A 15,375-nucleotide genomic window follows, 5' to 3' on the forward strand; every position below is an offset into this window, starting at 1 on the left:
GTGTGTGTGTGTGTGTGTGTGTGTGTGTGTGTGTGGAGAGCAAGCTCGCAAGTGTTATTGGCAATGGCAATGACTAGCTTCGCGTAAAAGTAGTGAAAGAAGAAATTCGTTGGCATTTCTTTCTTTTACATTTATCTTTCTCTTTCACCCTATCGCTATTCACGTTCCATTGTTGATTCGGTGATCGTTCCAGGTGAAATATAAACCAAAGCATTGAAGACGACCGGAATTCAATGTGGTACACATTGTATCACAAAACATCGATCGAACAACACTTAAATTTTTACCGCGCGCGCATTTTTCTCAGTGTTAAACGAGCCCAAAAAACATATTCGGTTTTCCTTGTGAACTTTTTTTTTCACTCAACAAATTTCGATAAATAAATCTGTTGGTTTCAATTTGTACGATTATCGTTCGAGCGATATCGCGTTTAAATTTAAGTCATTTTCAAGTAGAATTCCACTTTTATTTTTGAGGTAAGAATTAAAAAGCAAAAAGAAAAAATCAACGAAGAAAAAAAGAAAACGATTTTCTTCCAGAAAAAGAAACGAATCATTTTTTCCTTCATTAAAATAAATTAATTGAATGGTTAAAGAAATTAGGCAAAGTGTTTGTAAGTGCTGAATGGAATCAGAAGTTTTTGAATTGAAAATCAAGAGTGCTAATCGATGTTGCAACTCGGAAAAATGGATCAATCGATGGAAACTGTGCTGTTTTTTTTTGTTTTGTGTGCTTCACATTTTTGTTTGGATTTTCAACAATTAGTTCAACATTTTATTTTCGTTTCATTTTCGATTTGGCGTGTAAAATTCATTTGCAGTTGCCGAATGTATGAATAGGCGCACGCTCGTGCACAAGCACTCTCGAAAACTAATCGAAAATACGAAAAAAGAAAGTTTTTTTATTGTTTTATTCTTTGCTCCACTAAAGAAAAAGTAACGTCCAGTTGCGAATGGATGATGATCATTTGTTAAGGCGACGATAATTCAATTGCCAACGATCACCTGCCCTAATTGCAACCATCGTCCATTGTGAATGGTTACGCACAAACATAACACACCTCAAACACTCGCCAAATAAAGCGGACACACGTATTTAGCAAAAATGGACGGGAGAGAGAGAGAATAAATGAATTTTGTGTGCAGAAAGTTCTACGTGTTGGATTTAATTTCAATGAGCCAACGTAAATATGATATGTTGTGTTTGTTTTATTTTTTTTTTCATACGCGAACGCGATAAATCCGCTATTCACAACTAAAAAGAAAATCATTTCGCAAGTGTTGTATCGCAGAATCGATATCGACCGAAGCTTCGAATTAGTTCAGCCCGTTGGCAAAACCGTTTCTGAAGAGAAGAACGCAAACAAACAACAAATCGATACAACGCACGTATTAACGTAAATAAAATGAGCAATGAAATGAAAGAAAAAAAATCCAATGAAGAAAGAAAGAAATATAAAACACGTTGCAATCACCCAATTTATCTGAAGCGCATAGAGCTAACGCGTAAGCATAACGTTCCATCGCTAACACATATGATTATGAATATTTATACTTGGATTGAAATCCATCTGACCTACTTTGGTTCGGTGCTGCTATGCCGAGGTGCGCGCTGCCAAGTAGATGATGGCAGAAAGAAAATTGGAGAAGCAGAAGACGGCGATGAAAAAAATAGCTACTCGGCTACCAAAGCAAACGGAATAAAATAATATCTTTAATCCAAAACGTTGATAGAAGCTACATCGGCGGCAGCAGCAGCAGCAGCAACAGTAACACAGCGAAGCTGGTGAATGATAGAAGTAAATGAAAAAAGAAAGAAAAAGAAAAGAAAAACTTGTAATCTTTTAACTGTTTGTTAATAACACAAACAAATCGTGTGTAAGTGAGTATATACAAAACGTAAAAAAAGAACACATCGCTCGGGCGCACGTCACCGATCTCTGCCTGTGTATATTGAATGCATGTGCAGAGAGCATGGCTCCAACGATGAACGCGAACGCTCAAAATTCTCTTTTGCTCTCGCGCTCTCTCTCTCTCACTCTTCTCGCCTGCACTCTCGCTCCACACACAGAGTTTAAACAAACGACGCATTTACATGTTCACTTTGGCTCCACACACCACACAACCGACGAATAGAAATAACAGAGCTCATCCGAAATGTATCTGTTTTGCATGTTCAAGAGAAATGGTAAATGAAGCGTGTGTGGTTTTGGTACTTTCGCTTTTGCGTTTGAACGGCACACTTACCATTTTTCTCTCTGTCTCTATCTCTATCTTGAGCGTGCTCGCGCCATTGCAAGCACAATAGTTGGCGGTCGTCGGTATGCGCCTGTGTATTCATCTCATTTTTGTGATGTGTGACGCGCTATTTGGAGTACGCTCAGATTCTATCCGTTGGATAAAAGCGCGCAGAGGTGTTAATACCGAAAGAAAAACAGAAATTACTGCACTTACAGATTAGCATATATGCCAATTGAGTGTGTGTGCCGACGTCAAGCCAATCCTAGTTATAATTTCTTCGTCGTTGTCGTTGTTGTCTTTGGTTTTCTTATTCAAACACACTCCGTGGTAAATTGTAAGGTAAACACGTCGAAAGCGGAATTAAATTTACTTACTGGATGATTCTATCGTTGCCACTTGAACTGTTTACCACACAAACACATACTCTCTCTCTCTCTCTCTCTCCCTCTCTCTCTCTCTCACTCTCTGAACCGTGCAATGTGCGGTGTTGATTTTCATTGCTTTGGCTCGAAAATTCCGACACGTACCTTACAACTGTCGCCACGAATGTGTTTTCGTTCAATTCGCCACTTCATCAAACGAACCAACAACGAAACTAAAACGCAACAGCCAACCGGATATCAAATTAAACATGAAATTTCGTTCCATTGCATTGCGTCTCTTCTTTTTTGTAGCATCAACTATTTCTAGTAACCCAGTTTCAGTTCTTTCGGTTCAGCTTTATCGCACAGCTGCACGCGTGGCTCCAAGATTTTCTATTACGTCGACGGATTTTTCTTCTACTTCTTCTTCTAAAGAGTTGCTGGTCATCACCTGATTCACATTAGACAAACCTGATTTTGTGTACCCATGTGTAGGGAAATCGATCGAAAATTACGTATGCACCTTATCTAAGATCTGTAGGTCGTTTGGAAATGTGGGACACAACGCTGTTTTAAATTCTTTCCCCAGAAGAAAAAAATTAATTGAGAAAAAAACTTTGCTCTCACAGATCCAAATTAAATGTATTCACATTGATATCGAAACAGCATCATCTTATTTGATATTTATACGCACCTCTTTTGTCGTTTCCGACCGAGTGATGATAAGTAAACGGCTCTTCAACTAGTCGATTGGAATGGAAAGTGGTTACGGATGAAAGTTGCCATCAAAGAGTCAAAATTAGACGTTCGTTTGCTTTGCATTTGAATTCTAGTGATCTGAGTTGATCTTGTCGTGTGTGTGATTTTTTTCTCTTCTTTCGGCCGATGCTGATGATGCTGCTCACCTCTCTCGTGCCGCATTTACATATCGAATGATTGTTTCAGTGGAATTTTTGCTGATGTGTTTTCTTTTCACCGTATGCGCTCGCGCGCTCGCATCCATTTTTCATTATTCCGGTCCATGATCAGCGGCCACATCGCAAACAGCCAACCGACCAATCGTAAAATTTCTAAGCCCATTATTTATGCGTTTTTATTTTCCTGATTTGAATTCAAATACACAAACCGTTCAATACTTTATCACAAAAATCGAATGCGCACCAAATGAAAAAAAATACACATTTTTATTTCGATCGCGCTATGTCGCGCTAGCGCTTTTTTCGTTTCTGTTTCTATTTGCATTGGACATGATTGTATATTTCTTCGCTTGAATTTGTTTTGTAGATTTGGAACCGCATTCTATCCGTTGACATATACAAAATGAAATTAACATTTTTGATTGAATTGCTGTTGATTCTGGTGATCATCGCGTTTGCGGCATCGAAACCAGTCGATTCGAATAACGGTAATTATATCAATTTAGAGTTGTTTTTTCATTCGAAATTTGAATCAACCCAATTCTCAATTTTGGAACGAAATAATAAAGAAAACATAAACAAATGGGAAAACGGGAGTCAAAATGCCGTACTAATCTAATATCTTGTTGTTATTTTCTGTTTGTGTGCCGAGAAGAAGGTCGTGCCACGAAAAATAAAGGTTCAGTAAAACAAGCGGCCGCTCCAGTCACACCAGCTCCCACCGTAGCTGAGGCAGCCCCTGCCGTCGCAGCCGCCGCCGCCGCAGCAGCACCCGCATCAGACGACGACGATGACGTTGACATTTTCGGATTCGGTATTTTGCACATATTCACATTTGCACCAAACTCATTTTAGACAATAAGGCTTTTTTCTGGCTTGTAACCCCATTTTTGGCTTTCTTTTCGTTAATTTTGCGGCACAATGCACTTTATTTAAATGACATACACAAACCTTCCCCATTCAAAATTCGGTCTAAATTCGTTTTCTTCATTTGAACCGCTGTCTTGACTTAAAAAAGTCGCCAATTACATCGCAGGTGGAGATGATGATGACGATGATGACGACGACGATGATGACGACGACGAAGATGATGCCGAAGCAGATGATGGTAAAAAAAGAGAGAATATTATTGATGCATTTGAAATTAAAGCATATCGAATGATGCTTAAAATAGCTCACTTTGACCCAGATAATAATAAAATCTTTTTCATTTTCCACACTTTCAGATGACATCGATTTGCTTGACTTAGGTAAATAGACAGCTTCCATATGAAGTAGTTTTGCTGTTTTTTATTGCTTAAATTGTATAAATAGTTGTTGAAAAAAATTAACTGCAATGAAAAGCCCTTCAAAATTAATTCCGCTTAGAAGGAAAAAACACTGCCCAAATTCACACGCAAACAATTTCGTATTTTTAGCCGAAGATGTTGAAGAAGCTGCCGATACTGATGCCGCTTCAGGTGCAGCAGCCGCAACTGCCAACGTACCAAAAGAACCAGTCGCTGCTGCTGCCGCCACCACCGCTGCAACCGAATCAGAAGACGATGGCGAAGACTTTGCTTTGTTAGGTGCGCTTTTTCCCAATCCCCATTTCTTATTCAGAATGCATTTTGTTCCAATTACCTCTTTGGAAATGGCTTATTGTCTTTTTTAACACGTAGAACTACATTTTCGTTAAAGTTGATACATTGTTATTGAGTATAAAGCAATTTTTTTGTCTATGGACTTCAGCGAAGTTAATCAAATATTGCCATAGTCATATTAATGTTGCATTTGAAAGCTGATGATAATGTTGTTAACATGGTGTATAAAACACACAGGTATTGGTGATGATTTGTTCGAAGCATTCTTCGCTGATGATGAGCCCGTAAAGAAGAAACCAGCTGCAGTTGTTGTTGAAGCAACCTCAGCCGCCGCTCCAGTTGAATCACCAAAACCAGCCATCAAGAAACACAGCACAAAGAAAACGGCCACAAAGAAAACATCAAGCAAAAAGACAACCACCGCTGCCCCACCAAAGGAAGCTGAAACAGTCGACAAAGAGAAACCACAATTCCCACACACACCAGCCCTTCTAGAATTGGCCCAACATACCGCCGCTGATAAAGATACAGCTGAAAAAAATAGCGATTCAACCGAAAAATTCGGCGATTCAACAGAAAAGGTAATGATAATTTTTTCAATTATTAAAGAAAATGTGTTAAGTGTTTTGTTTGAATGTTTCCACTTTCAACAGAATGAATCCAACAAAATGGAAGACTCAGAGAACCAATTGGTTGACAATTTGGAAGACAGTGAAGAAAGTGGAGACAACATGATCATTGTTTCAAGCTCAGAGGACAATAGTCAAAAAGACGAGGATGAGGATGAGGATGAAGACGACGAAATCGTTTTGGATGATGAGGATGCCACTTTGGTCGAAGAAGTCAACGATGCTAAAGAGAATGATGATAATGTTGCAGCCGAAAGTGACGTCGTTGAAACCGTTGAAAAACATACACCAAAACCAGTGACAAAGAAAACAAAAAAGAAGGACAAAGGTAAAACTACATAGCTATGATTGGAGTTTATAAACTTCTAAGAACAAAAACACTGAGCGATTTTTTTTCCAATTGTCAACATTTTTTTTTAAAAATTGTGAATTTTACAGAAGATGAAGAAGAAGGCGGTATTTTGGACTTAGTATTATCAACCATCACCGGAGAAGATGATGAAGATGACAAAACAAAAACTGAGGTACATTGCATTGATACAAATTTAACGATGCGCATGCATGTAATGAACATTAAATGACATTTACTCTATCGAAATTATAGACTGCGGACAAAAATGAAGAAGACGAGGACGATGAAGAAGAAGAAGAAACTGAAAATGAGGAGGAAGACAACGAAGATGGTATGTTTTTTTCATGTTAAAATGGCTTGAACTGAAGCAAAATTAATAATTTATTGATTTGACTCATAAGCACATGCTATCAATTTTAATTTGAAATTAAATTCAATAACTCGGTTTGTATTGTAGATGACGAAAAAACGGAAACCGAACCAGAAGAGGATGATGAAAAGGAGGAAAACAGTGTAACGGATGAAGAACAATCCGCAGTTGAACTTCTCAGCGAATTGGGACTTAAACGAAGTGAACAACACTAATGCTCGTTTCGAATAACAACGACAACAACAAAAGACACTCACAAAATACCACAATTATTTAAGCGAAACCGAACAAACAACAACAAAATAGACAAAAGTAACAATAATGGTGCGATAAAAGAAAAACTACAGCAACAACAACGACGATCACAACAGATTTTTTTTTTTGAAAATACCTCAAAATTCGCTGATTTTAGTTAACGTAAACTATTTATTTATTTATTAAAATTATTTAATTTATTTATTTATTTTGAGTCGTGAAGAAGAGATACGAAAATCCCGATTAAAAAAAACAATACATTTGATGCGAAATAATCAAATAAACAAACGGCGAACACAGCAAAAGATTCACATTCCGTGCTTAGACAAAAAAAAAATGATGTACATAAATTAAGCGAATCGTAAGCGGAACGAGAAACAGTCAATATAATCAATCAATGAAAGCAACCGAGAAAACACAAGAAAAATGTTTACAAATTCGAAATTCCAAATGCAATCTCACATTCAACCGACGTTTTGGTTTGCTTTCAATTCATTTGAAATTCAAATATTATCGCTCACTGACATTTTGGTCTATTCACCACGGTCGTGGTGAATACCGAAGTGTCAGTGGCGAAGATTGAGGTTAAACGAAAACATAATGTCAAATACGAATAAAATAGACCATGTAAAACATAAACAGTCAAACAATAAAGAGAAGAACAAAAAAAAACATTGCGAGAAATTAACCGATCTTGATTTTATTAATTTTATACGATCTGGTGTTGATCGTAGGTGCTTTGAGTCGATTCTGTACAAATATTTAGATGAAATTGAAACATCAATTGGAGTAAGATTTTGTGGACTTTGTTTGAACGCAGCAAATGAAACTCAACCATGAAATGTGTGGTTACGGGTCAGAATGCAACAAGTAAGTGCAATGCAAATTGAATTCTTCCAAATCCATTGGCCAAATATTGAATGGTTTTTCTTTTCGTTCATTTTAGTTTTAGCGAAAGCTATTCATTCGTTTGCTCGCATCGGGATCGAGTTGTATGTGGAAGCCGACGCTCGTTCGGGTTTATCGCTTCGAACGGTTAATATGACCAAATCGGCTTTTGCTTCGATCGTCTTTAATTTGGATTTTTTCTCCAGTTTTATGGTGAAATCGAAGAATGTCGAGGAAAATCAGTGCAAATTGTCCATGAAGTCATGCCTTGGTGTTTTTCGCAATATGAAACAAGTATTTTCACGCCACTTTTCCCTTCGTGCTCTTTTGTCAACGAAGTAATGGTTTGTTTGCTTTAATTTTTCTCTCAGGTGGAGTCGTGCACAATAACACTAGATGCAAAATCCTGCAAAATGACTGTACAGTTCAAGTGTCGTTTAGAAACGATTCGAACACATCACATCTCGATTTTGGAACATGAAACACTTCAGGCCGCCTACGTCACCGATCGATCGCTGAACGTTCTCGGTGGCAATCACAAGATTTTCAGCAATATTGTGTCGAGTTTCAAAGCAAACGAGGAGGAACTGTCGATTAAGGCCAATGAGAAGAATATTGTCATTCAAAATTACGAAGACGGTACACAAGTGGACAATCGATTTGTACGCTCCCAAATCACATTGAAGTAAGGCAATGAATATTGGTATTTTCTATTTAAAACCGTCTCAACTCGAATATTACCGTATTGCCTCAATTTCCAATGAAACGTAACATGAACACTCATTCAAATCTCCAGATCCGACGAGTTTGACAGCTTTAAAATCGGCGAAAATACAACAATCACATTTTGTATGCGGGAACTTAGGGCCATTTTGAATTTTGCCGAGTCAATGAACACGAGTATCTCAGCGAACTTTGACACGGCTGGCAGGTAAGTGAACCAAACAAATCGTTACAATTCGTTGCATATTGAACACGCTCTTCATTTGCAGTCCAGTGGTGTTTGTGATAAAAAATTACGATACATTCGAAGCGAATTTGGTGATGTCAACGCTATCGCCCGAGGATGGGGAGTTTGAGCGTCAAAGAAGCCGTTCGCTGGTTCAAATCAATTCACAGCTGACCAATGTTGACATTGAACGAACCGATGCAGATGTTGATGAGGCAGCACAAGATGATGCGAATGAGAGTAGTTCGTCAAGTTCGAGGAAGAGAAATCTATCGACTGCAAATGGCACCGATTTTGAGTTTGGTATAAGCAGGCAACCGATTCAATTGGATGTAATGCGAAAGAAACGAAGAACATCGAACGATCGACGAGACACACGATTGCCTACTCCAAGCGATGCAAACACATCAGATCAAACGAAACCATCGCAGCGTGTTGCACCCGTCATCGACCTTGAAAGTGAAAATATTGATGTGGTTTTCCAAGAAGATTCCGATCAAAATGTTCCATTCGGCTACAATAACAACGCAGAAGAATCAGAAATGAGAGAAGAACCCAATGCGAATGGTGGGAATGGTCGTGATCATCGTCCAAAAGTCAGAGAAGTCTTTGGCCGATGTTTCACTGGAAACACGCAACCAATTTCATACGGTGACATTCTAGCCGAAGCCTCCGATGAAGAGATGTAAATTATTTCTAGACTTTTAAGCTTTATTTATACATTAAGCGCGTTGAGAAATAAATAATTTAGTATTTCGATCACGAAACCGTATACGATTGATTTGATTGTGTTGTTCAATTAGTTACAGTTGAATTGGAAATTTATTGGAATTTGGAAACGGTAATTCGATTGAATCAGAAGACACATTGGCTGGAATACAATTGCCAAATAGTTTACGTGTGAATTTACTTACTCTCGACTGAACCGATCGCCAAGACAGCAAATCAAGCTTAAGAAAGAAGGATGTTAATAAGAGAAATTTGGCCAATATGGCAGCATGTATTTAGCCTAGCTAATACCGAATGAAATAAATAATTTTCTCGGTTGTCATTTGAAATAAATAATAAATCAATAATAAATAAATAAATAAATCCACTGGATTATTGTTAATTTATTTGAATTCAAGATTCATGTATGCGATTCAGTTCGCTCTAACTCAGATTGAGTACAAAAATTGTTCAATTACGGCAAAAAGTACAAAAGAATATCGAATTCATGAAAATGGACAAAAAATATATTCGAAAACGGTGTTTGCGACTCGATGGTCACTGTGGCATCGCCTTACTGCACCTTGAGGAATTTCTTATTTCTTCTTCAATTTGGCCATCAATGCCCGTACGGAACGTTCCATTTTGGCGTTCATCAATCGCAATTTGACCTCGCTCCTCTTGTCTCTAATCGATACGAATAGAAGGCGAAAAAATTGTATGAGAAACACGTTTCTAATAGTCTTCTTTGTAAACTTCTACTTACATCTGTTTGCTCATTTTGTCGCGGCAATCGACCTTCTTGCGTTCGCTTCCACGGCGGAACGACTCTTTGGTCTTAACCCATTGTGCCAACTCTTTTTTGCGTTGTTCCACCATTTTCTCGGCGTTGGCGATCTTATCATCGAGTTGTGTGGTTTCTTCACCCAAATCGACGTGATTGTCCTGCTGAACAAAAATAGCAAATTACCATTTTTTTTGCTGTTAATATGTTTTCATTTAACTTACAAATTTCGACGAAATTTCATTGAGTTCGCGACGATGACGATCGATCATTTGTTTCTCGGCCTGGTCAAAATTCTTCAGGCGATGAAGCATTCCCTTGGTGGATACGATGACACCAACACAACGCCGCAAGCTATTGTATGTCGATGACGATGACAACATCATGCGGAGCTCATTTTCATCATGTTGACGGATTGCTAATGGATTTAATTTTGATTTAGAAGGAAAATTAATTCACTTAAACAAATTGAAATTTTTTTTTCACAAAAACCAACTTTGTTTCAACAAAGGAATCTCTTAATCCAAAACATACTTTGATAGTTTGACCGGCGCAAATCGCGAATATCCTCTCGGATGTCGGCCTGACGCTCCTTTTCTTCAGCTACCAACCGATTTGCATCAGAGAGCTAAGCATATCAAAAAAAGGTAACAAATTATCAATAAACAGATCTGTAGCTACATATTCGTACTGTTATGATATTTTATTCGTAAATGTTATGAATTTCTCGAGCACACCAACTGTAACATGTTATTCAAAAGAGCTTCGTCACATTTTCACATCTAACGGTATCATAAAATGAATGAAGTCTCGCAAAAGTCACACCAAAATGTTTGGTTTTACAATTTTTTGCTAGTTTCTCTTCTTCTACATAAAACTACGATTGGTTTGCAATTCGGCGAAAAAACCTTGAATCGTTTTTTTTCTCAGTTCAAACACATAACTCACAAACGATTCACAGTCAAACTAGAAGAAATAATTGCCGTTTATCGTACACAAATAATTTCTTTCAAGAACTTTTCCGAAGCTTCATCCACTTCTTTTTCATCCGCTTCACTGAAAACTGTATTTTTGGCACGAAAAAAAAAATTGGTTGAAAATGTGTTCATCTTCGCGACAATTTTTTTTTCCTTCACCAAAAGAATGTTATGCGCATTGTTTCTGATAAATGTTCAACTTGTTCGCTTTCCTATACAATATTTTCTCGCCAAAGTGCAAATCAGGTCATGTTTGAAAATTGGCTGCAGTTGATGACGGTTTCATACTTCAATCGGTCGACAAAGTAAATACAAATTACTTACGCGTTTTAGCAGGACTTCTTTTTGTTTTGCTGATTCCATTTCTGGCGTTGGAACTTGTGAGCGACGATTGGATTTTTTTCTTTAGAAATCAATCAAAAGAGTTTACGCGAATTTATTGCAGGTTACAGTTTTATCAATACAGCACGGTATTAGGTTTCAAATTCACTTTTAGTCTTATGGTTCAAAAGTCAACCGAACTCAAAGAATGCTGCTAACCGAATGACCACCGAAAAATGCTACAATCAGAACGAGAGTATTTCTTGCCAAATCGGTGTTTTCACACCAAGCTAAATTTCAGATTCGGTCGTCGAACAAGGCAAGAAAATTAACGGTGCATCAGATACACACACAGCAAAAGGGTTGACTCGACAAACGACTATGGATAGACAATAAATTCATATTCACAAGATTTTGCTCGATGTCGAAGCAAAAGTGTGTGTGAGTGTGTGCTGTTTCTCAACTTTGACTCGAAAATGTCATATGGTTGTCTCGTGTTGAAATGGAATTATGTCGCATTAGGAGCTAATTTTGTCATGTAAATCTGCTGTCATAACGGCACACAGTGTGAGTAGGCTTGAGCAAGAAGTAAAAAACAATCAATGAAGAGACTTCTATATACGATAAAGCAACGTTTCAACGGACAGAAAACATAAAAAATCTTATGATATATTTGAATCACTGCGTGGAAAACTAACTTCTATAAACATTTTTATAAACAAATAATTATTTATACGGTTGATGGTATTGTACATAGTTCACTTGTTGAGCCCGTTGAATGTTCGATTTGATTCCCAGTCGTAACAGGATGCGCATATCAAGGCGCATTTTGACAGCCAACCAAGACTGATAAACAAATAAATGCATGTCAGGTACGAAGCCGACCGTTGAATAATAATTGTGCACGCAGCAAAAGTTGAAGAATTCTTTTACAAAATCAAGTCATTTTATAATTTTATTCATCAAGAACTTCTTTTTTTTCGTGTAATATCTGCGGTGTCTTGTTGCTGCTAGTTCTGAAAATCTGTGCATGGAATTAATTTAACGATCAAACATGAATGGGATTTGCATACGAAATGGGTTGATATGTTTGACGCTTGTTCGCAGCAAACCACCAATTCGTAGATACTTTGTCGATCGTAAATTCAATATAATTACGATACCGCCCAAAAGCAAACTTTAATTTCATGGTGGAATCGATGCCTTTTCCCACATATTGAAATGTTTTTCGGCTTCGGATGAAGAAATGTTCGATTTGTCGTCCATTATTTTTAAAATGTAAAACATTTGGCCGAGTTGGAACACACACACACTGAACGAATTGTATCCCTTTTCTCGATCGAATACACATGTTTCAGTTGAATTCATTCTATTTATGAAAGGATTCGATCAACACCCTTGCAATTATGATGGAATATCACTGTGTAACACGTTTCATTTTTATTTTGAAACATGAAACGAAACGATTCAATTTGCGACGTTTGCTCGAAGCATTTGCATTGTGTTGCACATGTTTGCCGAACGAGCGAATGCAACAATGTGAAAGACAAAAGTGTGACGTTTACCGGAAATTGAATAATAAACAGCATATGAATTTCATTTTCAGCGGTTTTTTTCTTTCTCTTTCTCTCTGTGTCTTTCTCTGGCTAAAAATAAAATCAATGTTTTATGGATGCGACGTATCGACCGCAAAAGAATTGTAAATAAATGTGGCGGCCAAAGAGGAAAACAAAAATGTTCGCCTTACATCTCTGTTCGTATGGTTTTTTCTGCCATTTTTGACTTTGAAAAACAAATATTTTTAATGTTTATGATTATTCACGCCACGAACTCGCACACGCTTACAATACAATCCAGCCTGAAATTCCGTGTCGTTCGTTATTTTTTCTTAATTTCAAAGCGAGATGTGTGTTTGTGTTTCGACGGTTTTTTTTCTTTTGCGCCAACATTTTCACACAAATTCGCTTTGAACCATAAAACGTGTTATTGCCGATGTTATTGTATTCGGTCACAAGCTTTGGCCCATAAAATCGACGGAAATGGATTTGGTTTCTGCCTTTGTGATCCGTTCAGGTTTCGCGGAATAAGGAGAAAGAGAGAAATACACTCTAACAAATCTCAGAACAGCCGAAATGGTGGTCACATTTGCCGCATGCATATTGAATGGAATAGAAAGGCTGTGTAAGGAGTTAACCGAGAAAATGTAATTACATTTTGGTATTTTTTCTTTGTTTTAAGCGTTCAACCAACACATTACTACAAAAATTACGACATCTTTAGCAATAATAAGTAATGACAGATCGCATTGGTCAAGGTTTCATGAAAATTGCGTGCAGAATCTTCTGAAAAAAAGGAAAACACACCGTAAATATTGCCTTTTGCTCAAAATAAACACGAAACCATATTTTCAAAAACGTTAAAATAATGATAAAAATGCTCATTTTGCGTGTGTACCGTTTTTTTTTTGTTCACTGTTAAATGTTGACGACCCTCGTTCCCTCTGCATACAAAAATTGAATGGATTGCGTTACTTGTGATCATTACGCTGCGTACGAGAGCCATCAAGAGGTCGTGTGTTCAGATCCATTTTTATGCTGGTCTCGTCAACAAACAATCTCTCGATAATTACCTCAGCCACTACCGCTACCCCATTTTAAAACCATTTAGTCGTTAAATACAAATCAACAGAACAATCGAATTAACGGATCACAGCGAAAGGACGAGTGCCGAAATAAAACGAAGCACTTCAAGTGGTCATAAACGCTAAATCATTTAAGAATGAAATATACAATTTTGAATTATGAGTTTTTTTGCTGATTTAGTTTGAAATATTGTTTTGAAAAGAGTTTTTACTTCAAAAATAGTTGTAAATGGCTTTGTTTGACTATTTTTGCCGTTGATACTTATCAGTTTTACATCTCTCGATTGCAAAATTCATTTCCTGTTTGTTATTTTTTTCTTATCTTCGCTAAATCGAAAGATAAAATGGAAAGAAACTGCTCGGGAGACGAAAAAACGTTTTTCTAAGAGGGTACAAAAGATTGATGAAGGGTTACTTTAGTTCAAGAGTTCATAAACACACATCAAGAGGTGTTTTCTTGAATAACATTCTTGCATGAGCAAAAATCTCAATTTTGCCATCAGAATTTAAATTTCAGTTTTATACCAGTTTATACCAGTTTTTATGCCATAATTCTTATATTTTCATAAGCTTTCTGTGTACCAAATTTTATCCAAATCGGACAAAAAATATTTTTGAGAAAAAAAATGAAAAAAGTGAAAGGAATCGTCCAAAAGATTTCAGAAACATGCTCATAACTTTTGAACCGTATGACCAATGTCGATGATTTTTATATGTAAATTGATCGGAATGAGCTCACCTTTCCAACGCGCTTCTAATCGATTTGATCCGATCGATAGTTTTCGAATTATGGATGTGAACGTGAAGGTGATACTTCATAGGTGCGCAAAAATAACTACACGCAAAAACTTGCAGACTCGATTTTAACGATAGAGGTATGGTTCCTTGGGCAAATTTTCTTGGAATGACCCATAGAACACGGAAATCATAGGTATTTGGTCGATTTTTTTCACTCCCTACAAATCGACCCGCCCTACTAAACATGTAATAAAAGTGGCTGCAATCATTTGTGTTGACTGCGTTTTTTCTCTCAATAGTTTTTTTCTCTTTTTTCCAATTCCTTTTTAAACATGGGATTAAAGTTATTGGCTGCTAAACTCTGGACACAATTCAATTTTAATGCAATGATTGCACTTCGACAGCAAATTGCACAAACATCGATACTTCTCACGATACGGAATAGGATATTGTTGTGTTTTTTTTCGGATAGCACGAGCCCGCATCAGTCGCGAATCTCATTTAGGCACAGCAATAAAAATACATCGTACACGCTTCAAACCAAATGCCAAATTGAAAACAAGGCAAATATGACACTTAATAAATACATGATACGGGTTTTTGAGCAAAGCCAAACTAAGTAATAAGCATGAGGATTACTCATCGTATTTTGCAGTGCCAC

General features: G+C 37.1%; 3 protein-coding genes across 4 annotated transcripts; 2 read left to right on the forward strand and 1 right to left on the reverse strand.

Moving 5' to 3' along the window:
- Positions 1-4,587: 4,587 nt before the first annotated feature.
- LOC129570894 (otolith matrix protein OMM-64-like) lies at positions 4,588-6,996 on the forward strand (the record flags this gene model as incomplete). Its single annotated transcript, XM_055450621.1, is given in 8 exon segments — positions 4,588-4,627; positions 4,746-4,769; positions 4,938-5,087; positions 5,340-5,683; positions 5,756-6,059; positions 6,170-6,255; positions 6,336-6,414; positions 6,541-6,996. Coding segments are annotated over 8 exon segments (1,155 nt in total), but the record flags the coding sequence as incomplete, so codon positions are not given.
- Positions 6,997-7,148: 152 nt separating this feature from the next.
- On the forward strand, positions 7,149-9,312 carry LOC129570905 (cell cycle checkpoint control protein RAD9A). The gene is made up of 5 exons (XM_055450630.1): positions 7,149-7,578; positions 7,655-7,890; positions 7,968-8,281; positions 8,393-8,527; positions 8,589-9,312. Exons 1-5 carry the CDS (start codon positions 7,545-7,547, stop codon positions 9,232-9,234), a joined length of 1,365 nt encoding a protein of 454 aa, XP_055306605.1. The 5' UTR covers positions 7,149-7,544; the 3' UTR covers positions 9,235-9,312.
- Positions 9,313-9,637: 325 nt separating this feature from the next.
- LOC129570915 (uncharacterized) lies at positions 9,638-11,689 on the reverse strand. 2 transcript variants are annotated; one of them, XM_055450640.1, is made up of 5 exons: positions 11,339-11,689; positions 10,572-10,665; positions 10,262-10,455; positions 10,020-10,201; positions 9,638-9,940 (listed from the first exon to the last, which is right to left on the reverse strand). In XM_055450640.1, exons 1-5 carry the CDS (start codon positions 11,375-11,377, stop codon positions 9,850-9,852), a joined length of 600 nt encoding a protein of 199 aa, XP_055306615.1. In that variant the 5' UTR covers positions 11,378-11,689; the 3' UTR covers positions 9,638-9,849. The 2 variants fall into 2 exon arrangements, with proteins under 2 accessions (XP_055306615.1, XP_055306623.1); XM_055450648.1 differs by having other exon boundaries at positions 10,020-10,198; positions 11,339-11,687.
- Between the last annotated feature and the right edge of the window lie 3,686 nt (positions 11,690-15,375).

The sequence above is a fragment of the Sitodiplosis mosellana genome, unplaced genomic scaffold (genome assembly GCF_009176505.1).
Source record: "Sitodiplosis mosellana isolate CC-2019 unplaced genomic scaffold, AAFC_SMos_1.0 Smas_scaffold_1, whole genome shotgun sequence".
In the NCBI taxonomy this organism is placed as follows: domain Eukaryota; kingdom Metazoa; phylum Arthropoda; class Insecta; order Diptera; family Cecidomyiidae; genus Sitodiplosis; species Sitodiplosis mosellana.